This window comes from Lampris incognitus, chromosome 11 (assembly GCF_029633865.1).
Source record: "Lampris incognitus isolate fLamInc1 chromosome 11, fLamInc1.hap2, whole genome shotgun sequence".
In the NCBI taxonomy this organism is placed as follows: domain Eukaryota; kingdom Metazoa; phylum Chordata; class Actinopteri; order Lampriformes; family Lampridae; genus Lampris; species Lampris incognitus.
Window position 1 is genome coordinate 11,400,402 of NC_079221.1, and position 26,408 is coordinate 11,426,809.

The 26,408-nt window shown below is 45.4% G+C and overlaps 1 protein-coding gene across 1 annotated transcript in view; it reads left to right on the forward strand.

Annotated features, from left to right (window-relative positions):
- The first annotated feature begins 4,559 nt into the window (after nucleotides 1-4,559).
- Nucleotides 4,560-26,408, forward strand: part of inpp4aa (inositol polyphosphate-4-phosphatase type I Aa) — a 28,677-nt gene continuing 6,828 nt past the window's right edge. Inside the window, exons 1-17 of the mRNA XM_056289314.1 lie at nucleotides 4,560-4,659; nucleotides 4,878-4,922; nucleotides 5,054-5,172; nucleotides 5,557-5,673; nucleotides 11,817-11,896; nucleotides 12,031-12,148; nucleotides 16,739-16,829; nucleotides 17,012-17,159; nucleotides 20,904-21,034; nucleotides 21,149-21,253; nucleotides 21,473-21,581; nucleotides 21,718-21,735; nucleotides 21,916-22,099; nucleotides 22,562-22,843; nucleotides 22,945-23,092; nucleotides 25,008-25,040; nucleotides 26,087-26,259. Coding sequence (XP_056145289.1) covers nucleotides 4,560-4,659; nucleotides 4,878-4,922; nucleotides 5,054-5,172; nucleotides 5,557-5,673; nucleotides 11,817-11,896; nucleotides 12,031-12,148; nucleotides 16,739-16,829; nucleotides 17,012-17,159; nucleotides 20,904-21,034; nucleotides 21,149-21,253; nucleotides 21,473-21,581; nucleotides 21,718-21,735; nucleotides 21,916-22,099; nucleotides 22,562-22,843; nucleotides 22,945-23,092; nucleotides 25,008-25,040; nucleotides 26,087-26,259 — 2,001 coding nt within the window. The remainder of the gene's footprint in view (nucleotides 4,660-4,877; nucleotides 4,923-5,053; nucleotides 5,173-5,556; nucleotides 5,674-11,816; nucleotides 11,897-12,030; nucleotides 12,149-16,738; nucleotides 16,830-17,011; nucleotides 17,160-20,903; nucleotides 21,035-21,148; nucleotides 21,254-21,472; nucleotides 21,582-21,717; nucleotides 21,736-21,915; nucleotides 22,100-22,561; nucleotides 22,844-22,944; nucleotides 23,093-25,007; nucleotides 25,041-26,086; nucleotides 26,260-26,408) is intronic.

Genomic DNA, 26,408 nt, shown 5'->3' on the forward strand with positions numbered 1-26,408 from the left:
CGGGGCGCCTGTTCGAGGGGGAGGGGGAACTGGGGGGAATAGCGTGATCCTCCCATGCACTACATCCCCCTGGTGAAGAGAGAGCTGATACAACACATGCAAGGATCTGGGCAGGAGAGAACAACATGTGCAGCTGCCATCAAGCTAAGCTGGAGTCTGATAGGATGTAGGTGCAAACAGGAAGTGCACAGAGGCAGGGCATAGTGTGCATAGAAGCAGATTCTTTTTTTCTTCAGTCCATCAAATGAAGAGGTGTTCGTGAAAGTGCTGGGTCTTTAGTCCATCCATCCATCCATTATCCAAACCACTTATCCTGCTCAGGGTTGCGGGGATGCTGGAGCCTATCCCAGCAGTCATTGAGCGGCAGGCGGGGAGACACCCTGGACAGGCCGCCAGGCCATCACAGGGGTCTTTACTCTCTTCCTAAAAAATTATACTGATGAATGAAATGATGTTAGCTGATTAGAGCTGAAATTATTAGTTGATTGATGTTAGTTGAGCGACCGAAAACTGATGATATTTTTTTTAATTTTGTGATACTTTATTGACACGCGTGGGGAAATTACACTCTGCATTTAACCCATCCTAGCTGTGTAGCTAGGAGCAGTGGGCAGCCACCGTAGAGCACCTGCGGACCAACTCCAGTTCTTCTATCCATTGCCTTGCTCAGGGGCACAGACAGGAGTATTAACCCTATCGTGCATGTCTTTTTGATGGTGGGAGGAAACCGGAGCACCCGGAGAAAACCCACGCAGACACGGGGAGAACATCCAAACTCCACACAGGGGACGACCTGGGATGACCCCCAAGGTTGGACGACGCCAGGGTTCGAACCCAGGACCTTCTTGCTGTGAGGCGACAGCACTAATCACTGGGCCACCACGCCGCCCAATTCGGCAGTTGATTAATCATTTGAGTCATTCATCCAGTAAAAAAACAAATATTTGTTGGATGCAGTTTCATAAATGCTGAGATTTGCTTGCCTCCCTCCAATTGAATACGTGAGGTTTTTTTGACTGTTGGTCGGACTATAAGACGTCAATTTGGACTGTGGAAACTTAATATGGGAGTTCATCCGTATTTTTGACTTTTACTAGAATAAATGGTTCATCGGTTAATCGAAAACAACAATAGATTGATTAATTGAGTATGAAAATAGTCGTTAGGTTCAGTTGGTCTCACCCGTCTAAAGAGCAGATATGTGAAGCAGGACCGAGGGGAGGTGGAGGCCCTGCAGAACAAAGGCGGAGAGACAGCAATTTAGTCTCCCGTCTCCTCCGATCAGAGTGATAAACAGAGATGAGAGGGAGCCAGGGGGCATGGGAAAGACAAAAACAGAATGAGGATGAAGAAAAGAGGGAAAGAGTGACTGTTTCAGCGGAATGGAAAACTCACAGATTCACATCGGCAGTTTGGGAGGGCAGTAGTTAGTTTCCCTGTTTTCACAGCCGTAGTTAAGTTTGACAGGAGTAATGGTAGAATATAAGGAAAAAATGCCCATTCAAATCACAGGCCCTGCTTTGCAAATACGGACTGAGCACATGCCAGCTATATATATCCACAGTATGTCTGAACCACTCGTACCTTGTAAGGATATCTAGTCTCTTAGTAAGATGATCATGTATGGCGAAAGGAAAAAAAGGATGGTTTTATTTGGAATTTAGTTATAAGGTCTAATCTGTTTACATGCCTGGATGGAAACCGGTGTCTCTAAACCTTGAAAATGTGAACCATGATGAATAGACTCACTCTGAAGATTCAGTCTGTTATTGCTCCGTGTCTCTTCGCACCCTTGCCACCGTGCGAAGTCACACAAACTCTTGATCTCGCTGCTTATATTAGCACAGTAACAGAGGAAACGGGGAAAGTGTCATGGCCAACCTTCGAGGGTGCTCTCTCGATCCTGTTCTCCGTAGCCTTCACAGCCAGCTCGGCTCAGACGCTCTCATATCGAGACTACTTCACCGTCACAATGAGAAATTGCCATTTATTTGAAATATGATGCTCACGTAATATATCAGCTTATCATCTTTTAATACTTGCAATTAGCCTCTTTTAATTTAGCTGATTTACAGTAAATTAGCTAACCCATATCACCGTCGTTTTGAAACCATGAACACGATTAAAAAGTGCAACCAACAATCTAATGAGTAGAATGAGAACAGCAAATGATCCCCATACCCCCCCCCCCTTTCAGGTCAACTAGTTATCATTACTTAATAACCGGTAAGACTATTTCCATACAGTATGTTATGGGCGGCACGATGGTCCCGTGGTTAGCGCTGTCGCCTCACAGCAAGAAGGTCCTGGGTTCAAACCCTGGGGTTGTCCAACCTGGGGGAGGGGGGGTCATCCCTGGCCGTCCTCTGTGTGGAGTTTGCATATTCTCTCCGTGACTGTGGTGGGTTTTCTCCGCGTGCTCCGGTTTCCCCCACCATCAAAAAGACATCCATGTTAGGGTTTTTACTCCTGTCTGTACCCGTGACTAAGGCAATGGGAAAAGAACTGGAGTTGGTTCCCCGGGTGCTGCACGGGGGCTGCCCACTGCTTCTAGCTACACAGAACACAACTAGGTTAGGTTAATTTGCTGTAACTGAATTTCCCCAAGGGGATTAATAAAGGAAATTTAAAATTAAATCACTGTATTATTACTATTATTATTACTATTTACATACAATCTACATGGAGTATTGACATTGAGGCGCTTTTTTGTGTCTCAATGAGTCCCATTTTTTCAAATATGTTATTACATGTGAGACCAGAAGGAGGAAAAGGGTGGGGGGCTATAATATATAAGGCATATGAGTCATATCCTTAAGGCTTGGTTTTATTTGTGTGCTGAGGTTTCTGACTCCATAAAGGCAATAAACCCATCCCACCCCAGATCTTTTTAACATCCTTGGGATTTTTTCATTTGCAAGACACTGTGGTAGTTCATTAACTCCTCTCACATTGGAAGGTTGTTTCTCCTCCTTCCAGAGGATCACAGTGCATTTATCGGCCATGACAATAAATCTCAGTTTGCTGCTGCCGAGGGAACAGAATGCTTTTAACCGATTTAAATGTCCCTTAATTTCTAAGCCCGAGGCCAAAAATGACATGCCCAAACTAAAATGGCTGTAGCGCTTGAACACCCTTGAATGTATTTGTCTCATCGTGGTCTCTCCAGAAAGGTAACCCTTAGTAGTTTGTTCCTGAAGTGTCAGATTTAAACTGTATTACTGAAATGTAGTCGCAGAACCTTTAAAACACAGTGTAAATTGAATTTCATCTCCGCCTAAAACAGTGAAAACAACTTCTTGTGGCTTCCTTTGTCTCTTGAGCTGATGACTCAGTGGCGCTATTGTCAAGTCTTACCAGTTGCCTCGTCAAGCTTCATTACAAAGCACTAAAACAAGCATTTTACGTAGCGTTTACAATGGATATGGAAAGGCAGATCTCCAAAATGCTCATTTGGACTCTCTGAATGGTCGCTTTGTACCAAAATGACATCATGGGCCCTTTGAAGTGTGCAAGTAAACATTGTTTTGTACGTTTCATCTGAGATGTGTGACAAAGTTAATTCTGTCAGCCACCAGCTTAATTGATGATGAGTTGTTGCCTCAAGTGAAGGAGTTCCAAGTATCTCAGGGTCTTGTTCATGAGTGAGGGTAGGATGGAGCAGAAGATTGACAGGCGGATTGGTGCAGCATCAGCAGTAATGTAGACGTTGTACCAGACCGTTGTGGTGAAGAGGGAGCTGAGCCGGAAGGCCAAGCTCTCAATTTATCAGTCAATCATTTTCCAACCCTCACCTATGGTCATGAGCTTTGGGTAGTGACCGAAAGGGTGAGATGGCAGATACAAGCGGCTGAAATGAGTTTCCTCCGTAGGATGTATGGGCTCAGCCTTAGAGATAGGGTGAGGAGCTCGGACATCCGGAGGGAGCTTGGAGTAGAGCCGCTGCTCCTTCACGTTGAAAGGAGCCAGTTGAGGTGGTTCGGGCATCTAATTAGGATGCCTCCTGGGCGCCTTCCTTTTAAGGTTTACCGGGCACGTCCAACTGAGAGGAGACCCCGGGGTAGACCCAGAGCTCGCTGGAGGGACTACATGTCCAATCTGGTCTGGGTACAACCTTGGGATCCCCCAGAAGGAGCTGGAGGGCATTGCTGGGGAGAGGGACATCTGGAGTGCCCTACTTAGCCTGCTGCCAACGCGACCCGACCCCAGAGAAGCAGCTGAAGATGAGATGAGATGAGATCAGTTTAACTGCACAAGTTTATCTGCACACTCGGTTCACCTGCCCACAGGATGAAAAGATCAGATTGATATCAAAAAGGCGTCGACATCTGTTCTGCATCAACTGTTTGTTTCCATGGTAACGGCTGCTCATTTCATTGTTGTTACTCTCTCTTCCCTGCAGCTCGATCACTGACCCTACCACAGTGAGATCAAGGCCTGAGGAAAGCCAACACACACACACAAACAAGAACAGACGTGGTGTCCAGTTCAAGTTCCTCCATATTCTACATCAAATCCGCTCTTTTTAACCACATCCTCATCCCTGACGTGTCGCCAGCATGTCGGGGAAGGAGCGCAGCCCCCGCCATCGGCCATGGTCAGTCTACCGGGCCAACACCTTCGATCTCTCGGCTGAGATGATGGGGCTGACCCTCGCAGGTATGGAAGTAAACTGGCCATACTGTGATAACCTGTTTGTCAGGGGTGGGCAATCTTAAAAGACTACTGGTTGATTAGTGGGTTCAGGTGTGTAACTGCTTGGTTGGAACAAAACCTTCACCCACACTGGCCCTTTCTGGATAAGATTGCCCAATGGCAGGGCTTTAAAAAGCGTTTTCTCTTCTCATTTCTCTTTCTGTCGGTCTGCTGTCCTGTAGGGAACAGTCAGGATCCAGACGAGCCTGTTCTGGAGTTCAGTCTGGGTAAGTCAAGAAACCCACTGTCCACCACATCTACACCCCTTTTGTATAGTTTTATACATGTCAAAAGACACAGAAACTAAAAAGAGGGCTTACTTACGCTTTATATACACCATTAATAATCTGGTCTCCAGCTTGCAGTGAGCTGGTGACTCCGGCGTTGGACCGTAAACCAACCAGCTTCGTGGCAGTCAGCTGCACCACGCCGCCTCAAGCCTTCTGGACCAAACACGCTCAAACAGAAATCATCGAGGTACAAAACAAACACTGAGGCACCATTTGCTCTGCAGATAGACAGTGTTCTCTGTTGATGACATCATCAGTTTTGTCCCCACGTTCCCAATACGTAAACATGTAGCAGTCATCTCTTTTCTTTGTCTTTCCTCCTTTCTTTTCTTTCTTTCTATCTATCTGCCTTTCTTTCTGTCTGTCTTTCTATTTGTTTCTTTCTTGTTCTCTGTCTCAGCTCTCAGGGGCTAGATGAGAACAACTGAAAATTATCACGAAATAGAAAGAACTGATGAATGACAAACACCTTGACTCATCATATAAAACAACCAGCTGTCAAAAAACTATTTCTCTGTGCATGTTCACCCATTTTGTTTCTCTCGCTCTCTCTTGCGCTCTCTCTCTCCAGGGCACCAGTAATCCTATATACCTGAGCAGTATAGCGTTTTTCCAGGACTCTCTGATCACTCAGCAGACTCAGGTCAAGCTGTCTGTGTATGATGTGAAGGACCGCTCACAGGGCACGGTACGAAACTAACTGAAAATCATTTCCAACAAATTCCTCATATCATTCCCTCCAAACCAGACCAACCCCACCTTTGGTTCAAATTTCTAAAGCGACTGGAAAATGTGACTGGTCAGACTGGACAAGTAATACTCTACCTACCTTCAACGGGGATCATAAAGGGACACTTGACCAAACCACTAAAACTAAAAATGCTATTTAAAAGACAGTTCTGTAAAATTCATTTATATACCGGTCATTCAGAGAGAATAATGTGAAGCCCGGCTTTGTTTGAGAAAGGCATTTGTGATTTGTTTGCTTCCCCTTTATGAATAAAGGTTCGAAATTTGAAATTGTACATCTATTTAAGCCTCGAGTCTAAAGGAATTTCATTATGTATTTGAGTTTGAACCAGCGCCGGCTCACAATGAACAGTTCTAGTTGCTTTAAAAGGGATAAAATCGGGACCCTCATACTTAGACTTAAGGTTCTATTACTACTTTCGGCTGCTACCGGTAGGGGTTGCCACACCAGATCATCCATTTCCATCACTTCCTGTCCTCTGCATCTTCCTCTGTCACACCAGCCATCTGCATGTCCTCCCTCACTACATCCATAAACCTCCTCTTTGACCTTCCTCTTTTCCTCTTCCCTGGCAGCTCCATGTTCAGCATCCTTCTCCCAATGTACCCAGCATCTCTCCTCCACACATGTCCAAACCAACACAATCTTGCCTCTCTTGCTTTGTCTCCAAACCGTCCAACCTGAGCTGTCCCTCTAATATACTTGTTCCTAATCCTGTCCTTCTTCATCACTCGCAATAAAAAGCTTAGCATCGTCAACTCTGCCACCTCCAAACCATACGATATAGCTGGTCTCACTATCATATTGTAAACCTTCACTTTCACTCTTGCTGGTACCCTTCTGTCGCAAATCAATCCTGACACTCGTCTCCACCCACTCCACCCAGCCTGCACTCTCTTCTTCACCTCTTGTCTGCACTACCCGTTACTTTGAATAGTTGACCAAGTATTTAAACTCATACGCCTTTATCACCTCTACTCCTTGCATCCTCATCATTCTGCTGTCCTCCCTTTTGTTCACGCATATGTAATCCATCTTGCTCCTACTGACTTTCATTCCTCTTCTCTCCAGTGCATACCTCCACCTCTCCAGGCTCTCCTTGACCTGCACCCTACTCTTGCTACAGATCACAAAGTCATCCATGAACATCATAGTTCACGGAGACTCCTGCCTGATCTCATCCATCAACCTGTCCATCACCACTGCAAAAAAGAAAGGGCTCAGAGCCGATCCTTCATGTAATCCCACCTTCACCTTGAACCCAACTGTCATTCCAACCGCACACCTCATCACTGTCACACTGCCCTCATACATATCCTGCACCACTCCAACATACTTCTCTGCCACTCCCAACTTCCTCAGACAATACCACACCTCCTCTCTCGGCACCCTGTCATATACTTTCTCTAAATCCACAAAAACACAATGTAACTCCTTCTGACCTTCTCTAAACTTCTCAATCAACATTCTCAAAGCAAACATCGCATCTGTGGTGCTCTTTCATGCCATGAAACCATACTGCTGCTTGCTAATCATCACCTCTCCTCTTAACCTAGCTTCTATTACTCTTTCCCATATCTTCATGCTGTAGCTAATCAACTTTATACCTCTGTAGTTGCTACGGCTCTACACATAACCCTTATTCTGGAAATTTGGTACCGGTATGCTTCTCCTCTCCTCAGGCATCCTCTCACTTTTTAAGACTGAGTTAAACAATCTAGTTAAAAACTCCACTGCCATCTCTCCTAAACACCTCCTCCACATGTATGTCATTTGGACCAACCGCCTTTCCACTCTTCGTCCTCTTAGCTTCCCTCACTTCCTCCTTCCTAATCCACCACACTTCCTGATTCACTATCCCCACATCATCCAACCTTCTCTCTCTTATTTTCTTCATTCATCAGCTCCTCAAAGTACTCCTTTCACCTTCTCAGCACATTTCCGTCTTTATCCTTGACTTCCTTAACCTGCTGCACATCCTTCCCAGCTCGGTCCCTCTGTCTAACCAATCAGTACAAGTCCTTTTCTCCTTCCTTAGTGTCTAACCTCTCATACAACTCACCATACGCCTTTTTCTTTGCTTTCGCCACCTCTGTCTTCGCTTTACCCTGCATCTGCTTGTACTCCTTTATCGCTCCGACTATCTCCACTTGTTCTTTGCCAACCTTTCTCTGTATACTTTGCTATACTTCCTCATTCCACCACCAAGTCTCCTTGTCTTTCTTCCGCTGTCCAGATAACACACCAAGTACCTTTCTAGTTGTCTCCCTCACTATTTTTGTAGTCGCTGCTCAGCCATCCAGCAACTCTTCACTACCACCCAGTGCCTGTCTTAACTCTGCCCTGAACTCCACACAACGGTCTTCCTTCTTCAACTTCAACCATTTGATCCTTGGCTTTGTCTTCACTCTCTTCCTCTTCTTGGTCTCCAAAGTCATCCTACAGACCACCATCCAATGCTGCCTAGCTACGTTCTCCCGTCACCACCTTGAAGTCTCCAATCCCTTTCAGATCACGCCTCCTAAATATGATATAGTCCACCTGTATGCACTTTCCTCCACTCTTATACGTCAACCTGTGTTCTCCCTCTTCTTGAAATATGTATTCACCACAGCCATTTCCATCCTTTTCATAAAATCCACTACCATCTGTCTTTCCACATTCCTCTCCTTGACACCATACCTGGCCATCACCTCTCCATCACCTCTGTTCTCTTCACCATCATGCCCATTGAAGTCCGCTCCAATCACCACTCTCTCCTCCTTGGGTACACTCTCCACCACTTCATCCAACTCACTCCAGAATTCTTCTTTCTCTTCCATCTCACACCCAACTTACAGAGCATATGTGCTGATATCATTCATCAATACACCTTGAATTTCCAGTTTCATACTCATCACTCTGTCTGACACTCTCTTCACCTCCAACACACTCTTGACATACTCTTCCTTCAGAATTACCCCTACCCATTTCTCTTCCCATTCGCACCATGGTAAAAGAGTTTGAACCCACCTCTGATGCTCTTGGCCTTACTCCCCTTCCACCTGGCCTCTTGCACACAGTATATCTACCTTCCTTTTCTCCATCATATCAGCCAGCTCCCTCCCTTTATTAGTCATAGTACCAACATTCAAAGTTCCGACTCTCACCTCCATACTCTTACCCTTCCTCCTCTCCTGCTGCCTCTGGACTTGCCTTCACCCTCTCTTTCTCCTTCACCCAAGATAATGGGTGTTTACCACTAGAATGACCAAGACGGTCATTATGACCGCTTTGAATTTTCAAAGTTTAATATCTTTGTGGGGAGGGGGGGGGGATACAGACCTGCCTCTCCCTGAATGCTCCTAAAATTACATATTTATATTAAAATTAGTTTTAGATCATTCGCACAAAAAAAAGTTAAGATCTACCTAAAACAACCATGAGCAATCAAAATGACTGCCGGTTTTTAAACTCTATATTCTGTCAAGATAAATATCCAACTGAGATATTAATGCATTGCATATGTTAGTATGTCTGTTAGAAAACGACTGACACCAAAATTAACATTTTAACAACTATAATACTATTTTTAAACAATTTTATCTTAAGAGACATGGTCAAACTTGAATAGCAAAATTGAAAAAGTGAAAATATTACCTGAAAAACAAAACAGAAAACACGTATTGCTAATCTAACAAACATAACAAGGCCTATAAAACATGAAATGTAAAAAACGAACTGAAAATAACCTCTAAACAGTCCCAAACAACAACTGGATCATGGCAGTCATTTTGACCGTTTTGGATTTTCAAAGTTTAATACCTTTGTAAGGGAAAAAAGATACAGACCTGCCGCTCCCTGAATGCTCCAGAAACTGCAAATATTTGCATTAAAATGAGTTTTAGGTCAATTTCACAAGAAAAAGTTATAAGCTCTACCTAAAACGACCATGAGCGGTGCAATTTGACTGTGTAATTTGCATGTCATGTGACGTGTTTTTATTTATTTGTTCATTTGAATAGGGACAGTGCATATTAATGAACATTGGTATCATAGATACACATGTAAACATGCTGGATTGTAGCAATACTGCTAATTTACATCCATTGTCCCTAGGCAGATCAAAGCAAAAAATAAAAACAGTTGTGGTACACCACACCACAACACAATACAATAACACTAAAATACACAACAATACATACAACATTATACACCCCACAAAACCATACAATACAATACAACATAATACAATGAAACACACAAGTGACTGATATATCAGCAGGACAAAGCTGGACTGAGCTCGCACCTATTAAAAATGATCACAAACTTGGTGTAATTTGAGCCATTTTTTAAAAATGGCTTTAAAAGTGGGAAATGTGTGGCATTCCCTTATTGCAGAAGGTATGTTATCCCAGAGCTTAGTGCCCTTAATTGATAACACTGTTTGACTGAAAGTGGTGTGTCTGAGAGTACCTTACAATCCCCTCTAGTGGAGGACCTTGTAGTTATTCTAGTACTGTTTGTTCTTATTTTAATGGATTCATTTAATGGAGGTGGGGCAAGACCATGTAGTGACTTGTATACAGAGCAGGCATATTTGAATGTTTTAAAATTCTCGAAATTTAGAAGATTGTGTTTCTCTAGAATACTGCAATGGTGAAAAGAAGGCTTTCTGTCAGAAGATTTTTATGGCTTTTTAACAAGTGATAATATTGGTTTGAGTGTTGTTGCACTTGTAAATGACCAGTTTGTAAAACAGTATTCAATAAGGGAAAAAAATCGAGTGAAGAAACATCCTAGCAGCATTTTCTGATAATGATGATCTAATTTGCCTAAAATTATAAAGATTGAATTTAATAGTCTTTGATATCTTTTATACATGATTCTTAAACGGTAATGTGGAGTCCAATGTAACACCAAGATATTTGAATTCTTGAACAATTTCGAGCTCTTTCCCTTCCATAAATATGTTAGAATGTGTCCTTTCTATTGGTTGTTTAGAGAACATCATGCATACGTGTGTTGTTCGCGTCATTTCCTTCGCAACATTCAGTTCTTTTTTTACATTTCACGTTTATAGGCCTTGTTATGTTTGTAGATTAGCAATATGTGTTTTCCGTTTCGTTTTTCAGGTAATATTTTCACTTTTTCAATTTTGCTATTCAAGTTCGACCATGTCTCTCTGAAGTTTAGATTGTTTAAAAATAGTATTACGTATAGTTGTTAAAATTTGAATTTTAATGTTAGTTGCTTCCTAACAGACATATTAACATATGCAATTCATTAACATCTCAGTTGGGTATTTATCTTGACAGAATATAGAGTTTATAAACCTGCCGTCAATTTGACTGCCCATGGTCGATTTAGGTAGGAGTGAAATCCCAGTCGTTCTAGTGTTAAAGGTAAAAGCATGAAAAATGTTCACATTTCCAGAAATTGTCAATCAAAGCAAAAGGTTTACCATCATAAACAAGATCTCATGGCCAGCAGGGTCAAACAGACAAAAACTTCAAATCGCAATATGGCTGTATATAGTCCTGGGTAAGACGCTAAACTGCAACCGCAGGCTGTGGAGGGGTAACACCTTACCTCAGCAAGGGCCCTTTGACTAAGGACGATATCCCTACTGATAGATCTGGTCCTCCTGCATGCCTGTATGGTACTTCCCATGGTGCCAAATTCAGCCAACACATTGGAATAGGAGAAGGGAACTCTGATTTCAAATCAACTCCGCTGCCTTGTGGGTTGATGCCTCTTTAGGCAAAGGCTAGGAGAAGGTAACTCTGAATTCAAATCCCCGGGCACAGTCTACCCAGCTGTCAGTACCCAGAAAGGGTAAACCATTTCCCGGGCGCTGCACGGCAGCTGCTCACCGTTCCTAGCTATACAGCTAGGATGGGTTAAACGCAGGGAGTGAATTTCATTGTATGTATGTACAAATGACAAATAAAGTGTATTCTATTCTGCACAGTTTTTCTTTAAATCCTCCTGCCAGGGAATAAAAAAAAAGCAATATATACTTATGTGGGTGAAATCCTTCATGTGTTAAATCCTCCAACTTTAAATCCTCTATGTGTGTGTGTGTGTGTGTGTGTCAGATGTACATGCTAGGTTCAGCCATGTTCTCTGTGAAGGAGCTCCTACAGGACAAACTCCACAGACTGCACCTGACTATCAGGTAACTAACTGAACAACACCACACAAAGCGCCACCATGAGACTGAACTATGAGTTTAAGTATCGTTGCTGGTTGTCATATTTTTAACCTGCCGGTATTTGGATATCAAACTCACCGGATGTCGATGTGCGTCAGGTCAGCGGAAAATGAGCGCATGGGAAACGTCACCATCATCGCCTGGCAGATCGAGGAGAAGCGGGAACAGAGAGCTCCCGTGGCGAGACTGCAGAGAGGAGACACTGTTAATGGACGGGTGAGTGGTAACCATGGAAACCCAGGCGCTTTTATTTTAGATATACCCTCTGTATTTATCCTATTCTGTAGGTAACTGTTCTCCCCCTTATCACATGCACTTTTAAATATATATATATATATAGAGAGAGAGAGATATATACTTTATTAGTTTGGCTATGATATTTAGTTTGTCATTTCATTATGTACCTGCGTACTGTAGAGGAGCTCAAGCAGGAGTCGTGACAACTTTCTCTTTCGGCTACACAACGTGCACCATTTATTCCTTCCACCATTACAAGAACAAAAAACCCGCGCAGCGGAAGTGTTTCACTGTAAACCCGAACCGAGGAAACAGCAGCTGTAAACTAACGTTCCTACTAGCTCAATAAGGGGAATTATGTAGCCCCGTAACCACTACAGTACCGTACATTTAAAACGAAAAACGAGATGTCGTTTCTCCCAGCCCACAGATGTGCAACAGAAAAGATAAAAACATGTATCTAAAAAGTCCCTAAAAACGATACCACTAAAAACATGTAAAAACAGAGAACAAAACAAAAAAAAGCACAAACGGTTCACAACACGGCCCATTAAAGCATATGCAACGGGTCGGACGGCACCACGTGTAACCGGTGGTGTCTCGCATGCGTTGCGTTCGATGAATTGGCCCGGAGCAGGATATCTTTGGAGGCAATCTCCGCTTATTCTCCGACAAAGTAAAAAAAAGAAAAAGAACCAAAAAACCCCCGGTCAATAGCGACATATACTCCGGAGCCCCTCTCCTGTAAAATACAAAACGCACAATGAAGGCGGGAGACGTAATTTGTGGAGGGGGACCCACGGAAGTGACCGTGGGGGAACGGGAATTGAACAAACGTTCCACATATTGACTCTGGGGGCACCGCGTGTTTAGTAATTATACGCAGGTTTTGTCATTATAATACCACATATTACGATGGTATAAATGACCGTTACACCGGTAAAACTTTGGTAAAACAGACTTCAGAGTTGCCTGGTTGAAATCTGCTGCAGCAAGGAAAAATGCATCGGGCGAGCCGTCTGTTGTTCGCGGACGGTGTTGTACGGTTTATTCACAGCCTCCTTCTCATTAGCACACTCGGTGGTACACAGATTGCCACAATGACAATAGCCGCCAGCTTCCGCACTTAACCCTTAATAAACTCTACGTGCGGCGAACAGAGTGTGGAGACTACCTCGGCATCTTGGCACCGACCATTGTTGATGGCCAGGTCGCCTCAGCGGAGCTTTCCAGATTGCGAGGCTACTCTGTGGAGTGTGAAAGCCCATCCATCTGAACCGCGGTGTCCGTCACGTTTTCATTTAGCCACTTCTCTGTAAACACGGAGACACAGCGGCTCCTCACGCTGCGCTGGGGAAGCTCTCAGAAGTCTGATATAGTCCATTTTGCTGTCCAGGGAACGAACGTTAGCCAGCACGATTGTCGGAACTGCCGGGTTGTGTGGGTTAGCAGTTAGCCTAGCTTGCACACCTCCGCGCTTGCCCCGCTTCCGCGTCCTGTCACACCGCTTTCAAGCGTTACCTCAGCTCCGGGCAGGGCCGTGGTCTTTGGGCCTACTGGACGTGGCAGACCAAGCTCACTCACCTGGTTTAACGTTAGCTCTAATGACATCCATTAATGCCCTCTAATGCCCAAGTGAAACTGACGATCGTAGACACGTTTCCCACGCACTCCACACGACGACACAAACTATGTTACGTTCAGACCAAAGGCGGCGCGAATTGTTTGGGCGGCGCGAATGCATGCAAAGTCAATGGGAGGAGGCGAACGGGCGGAACAATGCGCGGCGAAATTACGGGGCGAACGAGCGACGAACGCGCCTTCGCGGGAGTTCAAAAATGTCCAACTCGGGCGAATATTTCGCCAGGCGATAGCCAATCACCTTCCAGTAGGGTTAGAACCCGCCTCCGTGTTGGGAAAAAATACACGTCCCCTACCCGGAATTCTTTTCGGACGCCGTCCAAACGCAACTCCTGAACGAGCCGGTGAAATTCGCCAAGCTGGGCACGTCTCCGGTTTATGCTATGAACCCAAACAGAACGCCGACGCCGGTTTCGGCGGCGCAAGTTGATATAAAGCAGAGCCGCCGCAACTGATCTCTGTCGCTCAGCCATGATGATCACAAGTAAACACAAACTGCTCGTGTGTGGTATTTGTTGTGTGCGGTCTAGCAAACTTGCTAGCAGCGTCGGTGTAACTAGACTGCTTGTTGTGACGTCAACACAGCGAATTCGCGTTCTGTTCGAACACACCTGGCGGAGCTGGCGGCCAAACACGGGCGAACAAAGCGGCGCCAACTCTCTCGCCGCCTTTGGTCTGAACGTAGCATTAGACGTAAACATGGACAAAGACACGGCAGAGTCGGTGCTAGGCGAGGCCGCCGCAAACGTGAGTCGCGCCGTCGTCTTTTCGGGCCCGGACACACCACACCGCCATCGGAGAACTAGCGACGAAGGCCGACTGTTGCGTCGCCTCACGTCGCCTGCGTTTGGGCCAAAAAGTAGCACTTGAACGCGCCGCAACGACTACAGCCAACGGCCAGCTAGCATGTACGTTCTGCGCCTGAGTGAGAGGAAATAACTCTCCATACCAGCAGGTGGCGGTATTCTGTATTCGTCATTCAACATTTGAAACCGGAAGACCCCCAGGACCGCGGATATACAAACCGTAAACAAAGCAGCGTTTGCTTACCATTTTCACTCAGCTCCCACTCACTACAGACGGCGTCGTAATATAGCTACTAAACGAGAATACGTCTGATTATAACGTTGCAAATGGCACTGGCGTTGTCAGCCCTTGGTCTTTTGGTTGTGGAAGAAGAAAGGAAGAGGTGGAGGCGAAAAATAAGGAGACATCGCACTAAATGGGTGAAATGGATACCACAGCGACAGGCGCAAGGGGCTTTCCCGAACCTGTGTCGAGAGCTGGGGATAAATGAAGCCTCCGATTTAAAAAAATTTCGCTCGGCTCTTTCCTGTCCAGAGCCTTCTGTGTGTGGCCTCTTGACTTCCGTCGTTTGCTTGCTTTCGTTAGCTTGTTTCTCTTCTCGTGCACTGATTCGCTAAGCTGAACAGCCAATCGGAGTGAGCTCTCTCATCGCCGGGCTCGGCCGCCGATGAATCGGCTGAAAAGCTGCCGACAGGGTCCGACTACTGCAAACGGTGCGGGATACACCGCAAAAACTAGGGCCACAGACGCGCACCAACGGCCCGAAATTGGCCGCATCGGCCTGGTGTGTCACGGCCTTTTGTAAGGATATGATTACTATGTAGCAGATGTACTTCTCCTACTTCATGTAGTACTACTCTATGATTACTATGCAGCAAATTTACTAATACTATGATATGATTACTATGTAACAAATATGCTACTACTACTTCATGTAGTACTACTATGATATTACAGTGTAGCCTATGTACTTCTAATACTACCTCTATAGTACTACTATGACATGATTATCATTTAGCAAATGTATAACAACTTCAAGAAGTACTGCTATGATATAAATATTATGGAGCAGTTGTACTCCTACTACTTCATATAGTACTACCATGATATGATAACTATGATGCCAGCTGATAACGCTTGAATTTATTTACTAATTGCTGACTGTCTTGTATGCTTTGGATAAGAGTCTGCAAAATGAGTAAATGTAATTAACACAGAAGGTTCTCAAACCTTTAATTTCACAGAATCCAAAATAATTACTTAATGTCACACTTGATTTTTGTACAACAGACCCTCTTTGGGAGCATTTCCCCCCCATTTTCTCCCCAATTCTACCCAGCCAATTACCCCACTCATCCGAGCCGTCCCAATCACTGCTCCATTCCCTTTCCCGATCCGGGGAGGACTGCGGACTACCACATGAGTCCTCCGATACTTGTGGAGTCGCCAGCCGCTTCTTTTCACCTGACTGAGGATTTTCACCAGGGAGACGTAGCCGTGAGAGGATCACGCGATTCCCACCAATCCCCCCCCCCCCCCCGAACAGGTGCCCCGACCGACCAGAGGGGGCGCTAGTGCAACGACCAGGACACATACCCACATCCGGCTTCCCACCCACAGACACGGCCAATTGTTTCTGCAGGGATGCCCGACCAAGCCGACGATAACACGGGGATTCGAACCGGTGATCCCCGTGTTGGTAGGCAACGGAATAGACCGCTACGCTACCCAGACGCCCCGGAGCATATATTTAAGTGTTATTCCCTTAAGATTGAATTTGAATGAAGAACACTCTGTATTAAGATAGCAGCATAGCGAAGCCTACGATTATAATACTCTCTCATAACCTTTAACATTCTTTAATAATGGACGTTATCTGAGTTGATATTTAATTCCTAATTTTGCTGGTGGGAACCTGGCATCCCCGTTCAAGAACCACTGAGACTTTGGTATAAGAAACTTTTTGGGTTTTTTTTTTTAAGCATATATTTTTGTTTGTTTTAGTGTCTGTGCCCACAGCTTTTCAGGTTTTTGACATTATTGTTTACCATGTATTAGGTGATGAACCAGAGTTACTCTCACCTAGCCACTGCGTTTCATGTGTTTGTGTGTGTGCGTCAGATGGTGCTTCCTGTTGATGAAAGCCTGACGGAATCCATCGGTATCAGGTCCAAGTCTGCATCCCTGTGTAAAGATCTGCTGTTGAAGTCTGGTGAGTATGTCTCTATGAGATAAGGAGCTCCACTCCTTACTGAGTCTTTTGAACTTTAATGTAGTGCGACTGAAAATCCACTGCCCGACTAGTTAAATGATGAGTGGATTTATAATTTGGAGCCGTGGAGGTTTGTGTCCATGTTAATGGGTGGGTGTGTGTTGGTTGTTTGCTGTGCTCAGCGTTTGGAGGTGTCATGTCACGGATGTACCGTTTTCCCACCACGGACGGGAACCATCTCCGTATCCTGGAGCAGATGGCCGAGAGTGTCCTGTCCCTCCACATTCCACGACAGTTTGTCAAATTACTGCTGGAAGAAGACGCTGTCAGGTAATGTGCACAGGTCTATGTGCACGTGGTAGTTAGTGTGTGTGTGTTTTTATACGCACGCACGTGTGTTATTCTGCATGCCCCAGGAGAATATTTTAAAACTTACATGATGTGTTTGAGCTGTGGCCTAACCCTCAGTGACCATGTTCTTCATGCATTCATGTAAGTCGTGCCTTTCAGTTTAAACTTAACCCATTTGTGGGCCTTAAATTGAAATGTGTTATTTTGGCTCCCCAGACTAAATAAAATGTTGCCAGTTGAGTTACGTGACAATGGATTTCATAATTGCCTATACTGTTTACTTAATATTTGAGGGCACAAAGGTCATGACAGTTGCTCTCCTTACAAATGGTTGCTGACTTGTACATATGGTTGTATACTAGTGCTGTGTAATGGACACGAATTAGGGGATATGACTGATATCAGTATACAAGAGCCACAATTCAATATATTGTTACAAATCAAAACTTTTGATATAGGGGGCGTGCGGATAGCATAGCAGTCTATTAGGTTGCTCACCAACACAGGGTTCCCGGTTCGAATCCCCATGTTGCCTCTGGCTTGGTCAGGCATCCCTGCAGACTCAATTGGCTGTGTCTGCGGGTGGGACGCTGGATGTGGGTATGTGTCCTAGCCGCTGCACTAGCACCTCCTCTGGTCGGTCGCGACACCTGTTCGGGGGGGGGGGGGGTAGCGTGATCCTCCCACGCGCTATGTCCCCCTGGCGAAATTCCTCACCGTCAGGTGAAAAGAAGCAGCTGGTGACTCCACATGTATCGGAGGAGACGTGGTAGTCTGCAGCCCTCCCTGTATCAACAGAGGGGTCAGAGCAGTGACCGGGACGACTCGGAAGAGTGGGGTAATTGGCCAAGTACAATTGGGAAGAAAAAGCGGGGGGGGGGGGAAATCCCAAAATAAACAAAAAAAAACCTTTGCTATATTGCAATACTTTGTAAAATCTTTAGAAAAATTCCATAAATAAAACACCTCAATATGCATAACATCAGAGTAGTCAGAGCCATAGTTAGTGTAGTGCTGACAACACCTGCTGTATCAGCCCTGTTACCATACTGCGTCTGCTACCTAGTGGTCAGAGATGTGAAGTAGTACTGCTGTCACATCTCTATGTGTAATCTTAAGAATTGTTGCATTGTTTTTGAAACTCAGTACAATGCTGTGAAAGTTACATGGTGACGGCCGTGGCCAGAGACAGCATGCTTTTGGGTTGTCCATCCATCCCATTCTCGTGAACGTGATATCTCAGGAACCCCTGGAGGGAATTTCATTACATCTGGCATAAACATCCGCTTGGACTCGAAGGATGAACTGATTAGAATTTGGGCATCAAAGGTCAAGGTCACTGTGAAGTGTTTGTACAGCAGCTGAAGAGAAAGGTCACAGCGGATAGGGCCTTTCCATCACTTGATGACATGCTCGACGCATGCCCCAGTGACGTATTCCCCAAAATGAATCGTCTCCTACGGGCCCTCGTCACCCTGCCCATAGCAAGCTGTACTGCTGAAAGACTCTTTTCAGCTGTAAGTCGGATAAAATCTGGAATCAGGGTATCAATGATGACATACAGACCGAACTCTTTGTCCCTAATCCCCTTCGAAAGAACTGACTCGTTGGACTGTAATGAAATAATTTCATTGCTCAATACCAAGCCCTGTCATCTCCAGCTGTAGCCATCAAATGTAAGATAATTTACTGCCTATTTCAATATTATTGTTTATTGGGTATAGTTTTTGTTGGGTGTACAGTTGGATTTTATGCGGTGTGTGTGTGCACACGTGCGTAAAGCTAATTTATTTTTTGAATCCCCTCATATATGTTGTATTGTCAAGTGTTGATAAAATAATACAAAACTTTTATTGGGAAGTTGACGTGACTGAGTGTGTGTCTGACAACACTTGTTTGTACATGTGTCAAACACGTACACACACACACGTGTACACACACACACGTGTACACACACACACACACACACACACACACACACACTTGCCTCTTTGGATTTGAGGAGACAGTTGCTCTTAAGGATCTTATTCTGACAGAAGAGTTCCACTTCATATCTTCATATCATATTCAGATCTCTCCAGGAGAAATCTCTGGAGGTACGCAGGCGTGTCCAGGCATGTTTGCAAGAAGTCCTCCACCTCTCATCCTCCTCCTGTCCTCTTGCAATGCAGTGGGGGATATCTCCTTACTGCCAGGCCCCTCCTCTCTCCATCACCTCGCTTCCCGTGTTAGTCGGGTCTCTCCATCCTGTTGTCCCCCTCATCCGTCATCGCACACTGTAATACAGAACAGGATCAGTTAAATTACAACTTTTGTCAAAACTGATTTCCTTTATTTTCGTTTCATAATGAGGACTGTGGTGTTCACTGTGTTGGCTATACAGCAGATGGAAAATATCAATGAATATCTGCTTAGAAGGTGCTACGGCATCAGGTATGGGGAAGCTAAATTTCCTGGGATTTTGAATCAATGAATGATGATTTATTTCGAACATGTAAATAAGCAGGATACAACATACAGATAAACCATTGCCAATAATCTGCAGTGATCAACAAATTCACACATCAAACTCGGTGAACAAATCTCTGCATGCATCAGATTATCTGTTACATGTTCGAAAAGCAGTAGGAGGAAGTATACACTTATATTTTCATGAAAAAAAAAAGCTTAACCCAACAGTGGACTGGCACTCACAAATAAAGTCCACGTCTTGCTAAAATACGATTCAAGGAACCTTATTCAACTGTGAGCATTTGACTCAAAATTACAATCAGTTCTCCACGGCACATGGTCAGCCACTCCTGGTATAGAGCTTCTGTGCTGCTTGGCTGCATCCACGTTTTAGAATTTGTAGCTTCTTTGCAGCAACACATAGAGGCTACCCTCCCTTGATTCAAGTCTTAGAAGCTTTGAAGGCAGCGGAAAAGGTGAAAGATTCTCCTTCCGCCGTGGTATATTTTACACTATAACGGAAATATGAGCGGTCAGTAAACCTATTTTAGCTTATATGTTACCGTGTTAGTCTTTTTAGTGTTGCCCTGTATGCACACATCTCTTGTATGTTGGTAACTTTCTGACCAATCAGAATGAGATCACGTACGAGTTGCTAGGTAGATTTGGCTCTGAGGAGGCAGACTGCATGCATGCTTGTGTGTGCCCAAAATCCAAAATAGTCTCTAAGTGAAGACAGCATGTTTCTCACTGGAATCATGTGTGTGTCAATATAATCAAGTCAATTTTATTTGGAGAGCCCGAAATTGCAAATTACAAATTTGCCTCAAGAGGCTTTACAGCAACACAACAGTGATAACTTCCATTTCACCAAATAAATACACTTAATACCATTCCATCCATTATCCAAACTGCTTATCCTGCTCTCAGGGTCGCGGGGATGCTGGAGCCTATCCCAGCAGTCATTGGGCAGCAGGTGGGGAGACACCCTGGACAGTCCCCCAGGCCATCACAGGGCCAATACACTTAATACCTTTTATTAAATTCCTTCAAAGTCTTCACTACAAATATATGAGATCAGACATGGATGTCAGCTGCAACCTGACTGGTTGGCAGAGGCATACAATGGCGAGGCAGTTTTTACTCTCCCACGGTTGCCTGTTGTTGCAGGTCGCTTGTGATTTTAAGCTAATGATGCTAATCTTTGCATGTTGATCTTGAAAAGAATGCCGGCTTAATGCCTATAACGTCTTGTATATGTGTGGTGTGCAGGGTGTGTGAGCTAGAAGAGCTTGGTGAGCTGTCTCCATGTTGGGAGAACCTGAGAAGAGAAATCATCACTCAGTACCAGACCATCATCCTCACCTACCAGGAGACCATCAGTGACCTGCACGAATACAAGGGTTTGAAATCACACACACACACACAGGCAAAATACCTACAGTATAATAGCAAACATAGCAACAATATTTGTATGTTACTTTGTAGCATCTTCCTCTCTTTCTGTTTCCTGTCAGGTCCCTCATTCAAGTCAAGCACCTTGAAAGCAGAGAAGAAGTTGGAATTCATCCCAACTAACCTGCACATTCAGCGGATGAAAGTTCAGGGAGAGTCTGGCTATGGTAGGTGATGTGTGTGTGTGTGTGTATGTGTGTGTGTGTGTGTGCGCGCGCACGCACTTGCAAGACCCATCTTTGCACTGATAAGAACTGCACTTTCAAATTTCGTTGTACTTGTACAATGACAAATAAAGTTCTATTCTATTCTATTCTATCTGTCAGTATCAGTGTCACAGTATATTTTGGCTTTGCTGTGTGATGGCTTTGTTCTTCCTCTCTCAGACCGGACGTATGACGTTGTGACTATCGGTGCGCCGGCGGCCCACCATCAAGGCTTTAAGGGCTGCGGCCTCCGGAAATTACTGCACAAGCTGGAGGAGGCCCGGAGACAGTGAGTACAAAACAAACAAAAATGCGGAGGGTTTTTGTGCAGGAGTTTCATGGGGATGTTTGAGTTCATAAATATTTGATTGGTGTTAAAACTTGTTCTTGTTCATTTTATTTCTTGACTGCTTAATCTTGATCAGCGCATATGAGGAGGAAAGGTGAGATTGGTTGTAATGCTAAACAAAGCATAGTGTTTGTCTGGTGACTGCCGATGCCTGCTCTTCTATTTTAGCTCAACCAATTTTTTCTCTTTCACGTCTGTCACACACGCACACACACACACACACACACACACACACACACACACACACACACACACACACACACTCTCCATGCAGCACTGGTTCCAGCCCAAAACGTGCAGCGTTCCAGCCTCAGGACGTGGTGAAGGCCAAAGAGCTGATTGGTCAGATTAACACCCTGAAGACTCAGGTGTGCTACTACACCGAGCGCCTGTCGCGTGCTGCAAAGGAGCGCTCGGCAAACGCGCTGGAGAGAACCCTGACCATCCTCACAGAGAAGGTGGGGCTCCGTTATTAATGGCTTTTATTTAAAACTCAATCCTGGGCATCCAGGTAGGGTAGCGGTCTATTCCAGTAGTCTGCAGCCCTCCCCGGATTGGCAGAGGGGGTGGAGCAGAGACCATGACAGCTTGGAAAATAGGGTAATTGGCCGGATACAACTGGGGCGAAAAAGGGGTAAAATTAAAAAAAATAATAAAATTTAAAAAATAAAGACTCACTCCTGAAGAGTTCTGTCCACCCTATACAAGGGTGGGAACTGTTCCCTGCTGAGCTGCCAGCACACCAGCCACAATGGCTGCTACACCTGGTTTGTAGTTCTGACTGGCAGAGGGAGAGACAGATGGGGGAAACCACAGATTTCAGCTTAATATTACTCGTGCACATTGACTGACATTACCATTTTAACAGCTTCCCCTCCTCTCTCTCTCTCTGTCATATCTCTCCCCCGATCGACCTCCAGACTCGTCAGCTGGTGACCGTTTGTGACTCCAAGCTGCTGTCTTCAGCCATCTTGGCCCTGGCAGCCGCCCGCCCAGAGTTCACCCGGCAGAGCACCCCGTCACCCTCCTCCTCCTCCCTCTCACCCTCCGCCCGCTCCCCGTCTCGCTCCCCCTCCCGCCATCCAACCTCCCCCTCTCACCCAGCCACCTCGCCTTCTCGCCATGCAGCACCCTCGGAGGCGGGCGAGGGAAACAAAAGCAAGCGCGCTTCTTTGCAAGCTGACTGGCATGAGGAGGAGTGGGTAAGGCAGGGGTTTGTTTTCTGTAGTCTTCAAGTCCGTTTCCCCCCTCTGTGGATGTTGTGGATCGTATTTGTAATGTCTGTGTCCTGCCGTGTGTATAGGAGAAGGTTTGGCTGAATGTGGATAAGAGTCTGGAGTGTGTGATCCAGAGAGTGGACAGACTGCTCCAGAGAGACCAGCTGAAGAGCGACAGCAGCTCTGAGGACGTCTTCCTCCTCACTGACGAGGACCCAAATGCTACCAAGAAAAGTACACACACACACACACACACACAGTTTGTTTTTGTAATGGACTTACCCTATGCCTACTACTACATGGTTAACTTTAACCCTTACCCTGAATTTTACTTAATACTACTATTAAACTTCACCCTAACCCCAAGTCCTAACCCTAAAATAGACCCGTGAAGAAATGAGGACCAGCCAAAATGTCCTCAGTTATGGTTAAAAACTCAAATGGGTGGGAGCATCCGGGTAGCGTGGCGGTCTATTCCGTTGCCTGCCAAGTCAAGTCAATTTTATTTGTATAGCCCAAAATCACAACACGGGGAACGCCGGTTCGAATCCCCGTGTTACCTCCGGCTTGGTCGGGTGTCCCTACAGACACAAGTGGCCGTGTCTGTGGGTGCGAAGCCGGATGTGGGTATGTGTCCTGGTCGCTGCACTAGCGCTTCCTCTGGTCAGTCACGGCATCTGTTCGAAGGCGGGGGGGCAGGGGGAATAGCGTAATCCTCCCATGCGCTACATCCCCCTGGTGAAACTCTTCACTGTCAGGTGAAAAGAGAGTGGGCCAATTAGCTGGATACAGTCGGGGAGAAAAAGGAGACCCCCCCCCCCCCAAAAAAAAAGCCTCGAATAGGTTCTCTTAAATATAGATAAACAAGAACACACACACACAGATGCGTAGTTTGCAAATGCATCACAAATGTCACTGGTCAACTACACAGAAAGACTAGTATTAATAATATAAAAATACATTGACTAATATAACTATGAATATAAGAAGCCTTCATATAAATATTGCATAATTGCATAATCATACTTGATTAATTTAACAGAATCAATATCAGTAGCTGAAGTTAATCCAAACCCATGTGACCTCATTCTTAAGAATTCCTTTCTGGAAGTTCTGACCGCCGCACTTGGATTTCTGAGCTGTAAAGTTCAGTTATTGTGTTGTTTCAGGAGGCTGTCTCAATGCAAACACGTCACATGATAAGCAGTTCACATTTGTCCATATTAACTTTTTTCTTCGTTTTTTTTCCTGCACACAACACTCAAAACCAGCAGGTCTTGAATCTTCTTTTAGAGGCATTATCTGTGCTAACTGAAGGTTCACTGGCACATCATTCAGTTTACGAACAGACGTCAACATTCATGGCAGATGTGTAAGAACCAGCTGGCAGGGATGAAAACGTTTCATTAATCTGACTTATATTTCTCTTCTGCACGTCCTGAAAGAACATGTTTATGAGAGGTATCAGAGAAGAGAGCGGCATGGTGGTGCAGTGGTTAGCGTGGTCGCCTCACAGCAAGAGGGTCCTGGGTTCGAGCCCCGGGGTAGTCCAACCTTGGGGGTCGTCCCGGGTTGTCCTCTGTGCGGAGTTTACATGTTCTCCCCGTGTCTGCGTGGGTTTCCTCCGGGTGCTCCGGTTTCCCCCCACAGTCCAAAGACATGTAGGTCAGGTGAATCGGCCGTACTAAATTGTCCCTAGGTATGAATGTGTATGTGTATGTCGGTCCTGTGTGATGGCCTGTCCAGGGTGTCTTCCCGCCTGCCGCCCGATGACTGCTGACACAGGCTCCAGCATCCCTGAGAACAGGACAAGCAGTTCAGATAATGGATGGATGGATTAGAGAGAAGAAAATCCTCTTGCATGAAATCCAATGAGTTGGTTTTTACATGTCAGTCTCATGCGAGATCTATAATAACAAAACCTGTCTGGGCAAATCTTGGTCATAAATGGGAGAGACTTATCATCATCCATCATTGTTTGACAGACATGTAGTGTCATCCTGACAATCGTCACTCTCTGAAGTGCTTGAGTACTGTTAGCCATTTATAATCAAAACACTCGTACTGACTGCTAAAAAAGAAATGTTGGGATGGTGTTCGTTCACACCTGCCCTTATGATGAAATATCTTTCACTTTTCTCAACTCCAGATCGCAGCCCAGAGAAAGAGAAGACCTCCCCAGGTAAGAGAAGCTCATAGACTGTCTCTTCTTCCATCCTCAGTCTTTCACTGAGTCCAAACGATCCTAACTCATGTGTCCTCCATTACAGAATATTACAAAGGGATCTCTGGCCAATACATAAAACTCTTCATGATGAAAAAAATGTCAGCTGATGCAAATAACCATGAGCGCGCCCAGGTGGCGTGGCGGTCTATTCCATTGCCTACCAACACGGCGATCACCGGTTCGAATCCCCGTGTTATCTCTGGCTTGGTCGGGCGTCCTTACAGACACAATTGGCTGTGTCTGCGGGTGGGAAGCTGGATGTGGGTGTGTCCTGGTTAGTACACTAGCACCTCCTCTGGTCGGTCGGGGCGCCTGATCCGGGAGGAGGGGGGGAATACCGTGATCCTCCCACACGCTACGTCCCCCTGGTGAAACTCCTCACTGTCAGATGAAAAGAAGCGGCTCACGACTCCACATGTATCGGAGAGGGCATGTGGTAGTCTGCAGCCCTCCCCGGATCAGCAGAGGGGGTGGAGCAGCGACCGGGACGGCTCGGAAAATAGGGTAATTGGCCAAGCACAACTGATGAGAAAAAGGGGGGGATAAAAAAAAAAGGAAAAACATGAAATAACAGATCATCAGTAATAATCTGTATTGAGATGAACTGAGATATTTTATTGTTCAGAATAGAATAGAATACAACAGAATAGTGGGCTTAGGGTCAACCCCAGCTTTTCTGTGTGGAGTTTGTATGTTCTTCCCATGTTGATGTGGCTTTCTTCCCATGGTCCAAATGCATGTATGAAGACTTAAAATGTCCATTGGTGTGAATGGTGTGTAAGTAACCATGCGTGTGTGTGTGTGTGTGTGTGTGGGGTCCTTGTAACGGACTAGTCACCTGTCCAGGGCATCTCCCTCCAGTGCCTGCTGAGTTAGACTCCAGCATGTTACAACCCTGATTTAGATTAGGTGGGTATAGATGATGGATGTAGAATAGAATAGGCTGTTTTAGGGAATCTGCTTGTGTATGTGTGTGTGTAATCTCTGCGCTGTGTGTCCAGGCGAGTGGAGCGAGGCTCTCTACCCTCTGCTCACCACGCTGACCAACTGTGTGTCTCTGATGAGTGACAAAGCCAAGAAGGCCATGGTGTTTCTTCTGATGCAGGACAGCGCCCCCACCATCGCCATGAGCCTCCCACTGCAGTACCGCCGGGATGTGGTTTTCTGTCAGACGGTCAGTATCCCGCCACTGCTGCGAAACAGTCACGCTTGTCCACACGCACACACCAGGAGTTACAACCAGGTCTTCAAACACTCTTATAGACAACAGCCTGTCATCAGCCAGAGTGTTGAAGACCTGAGAAAACACGACAGCTTGGTAAC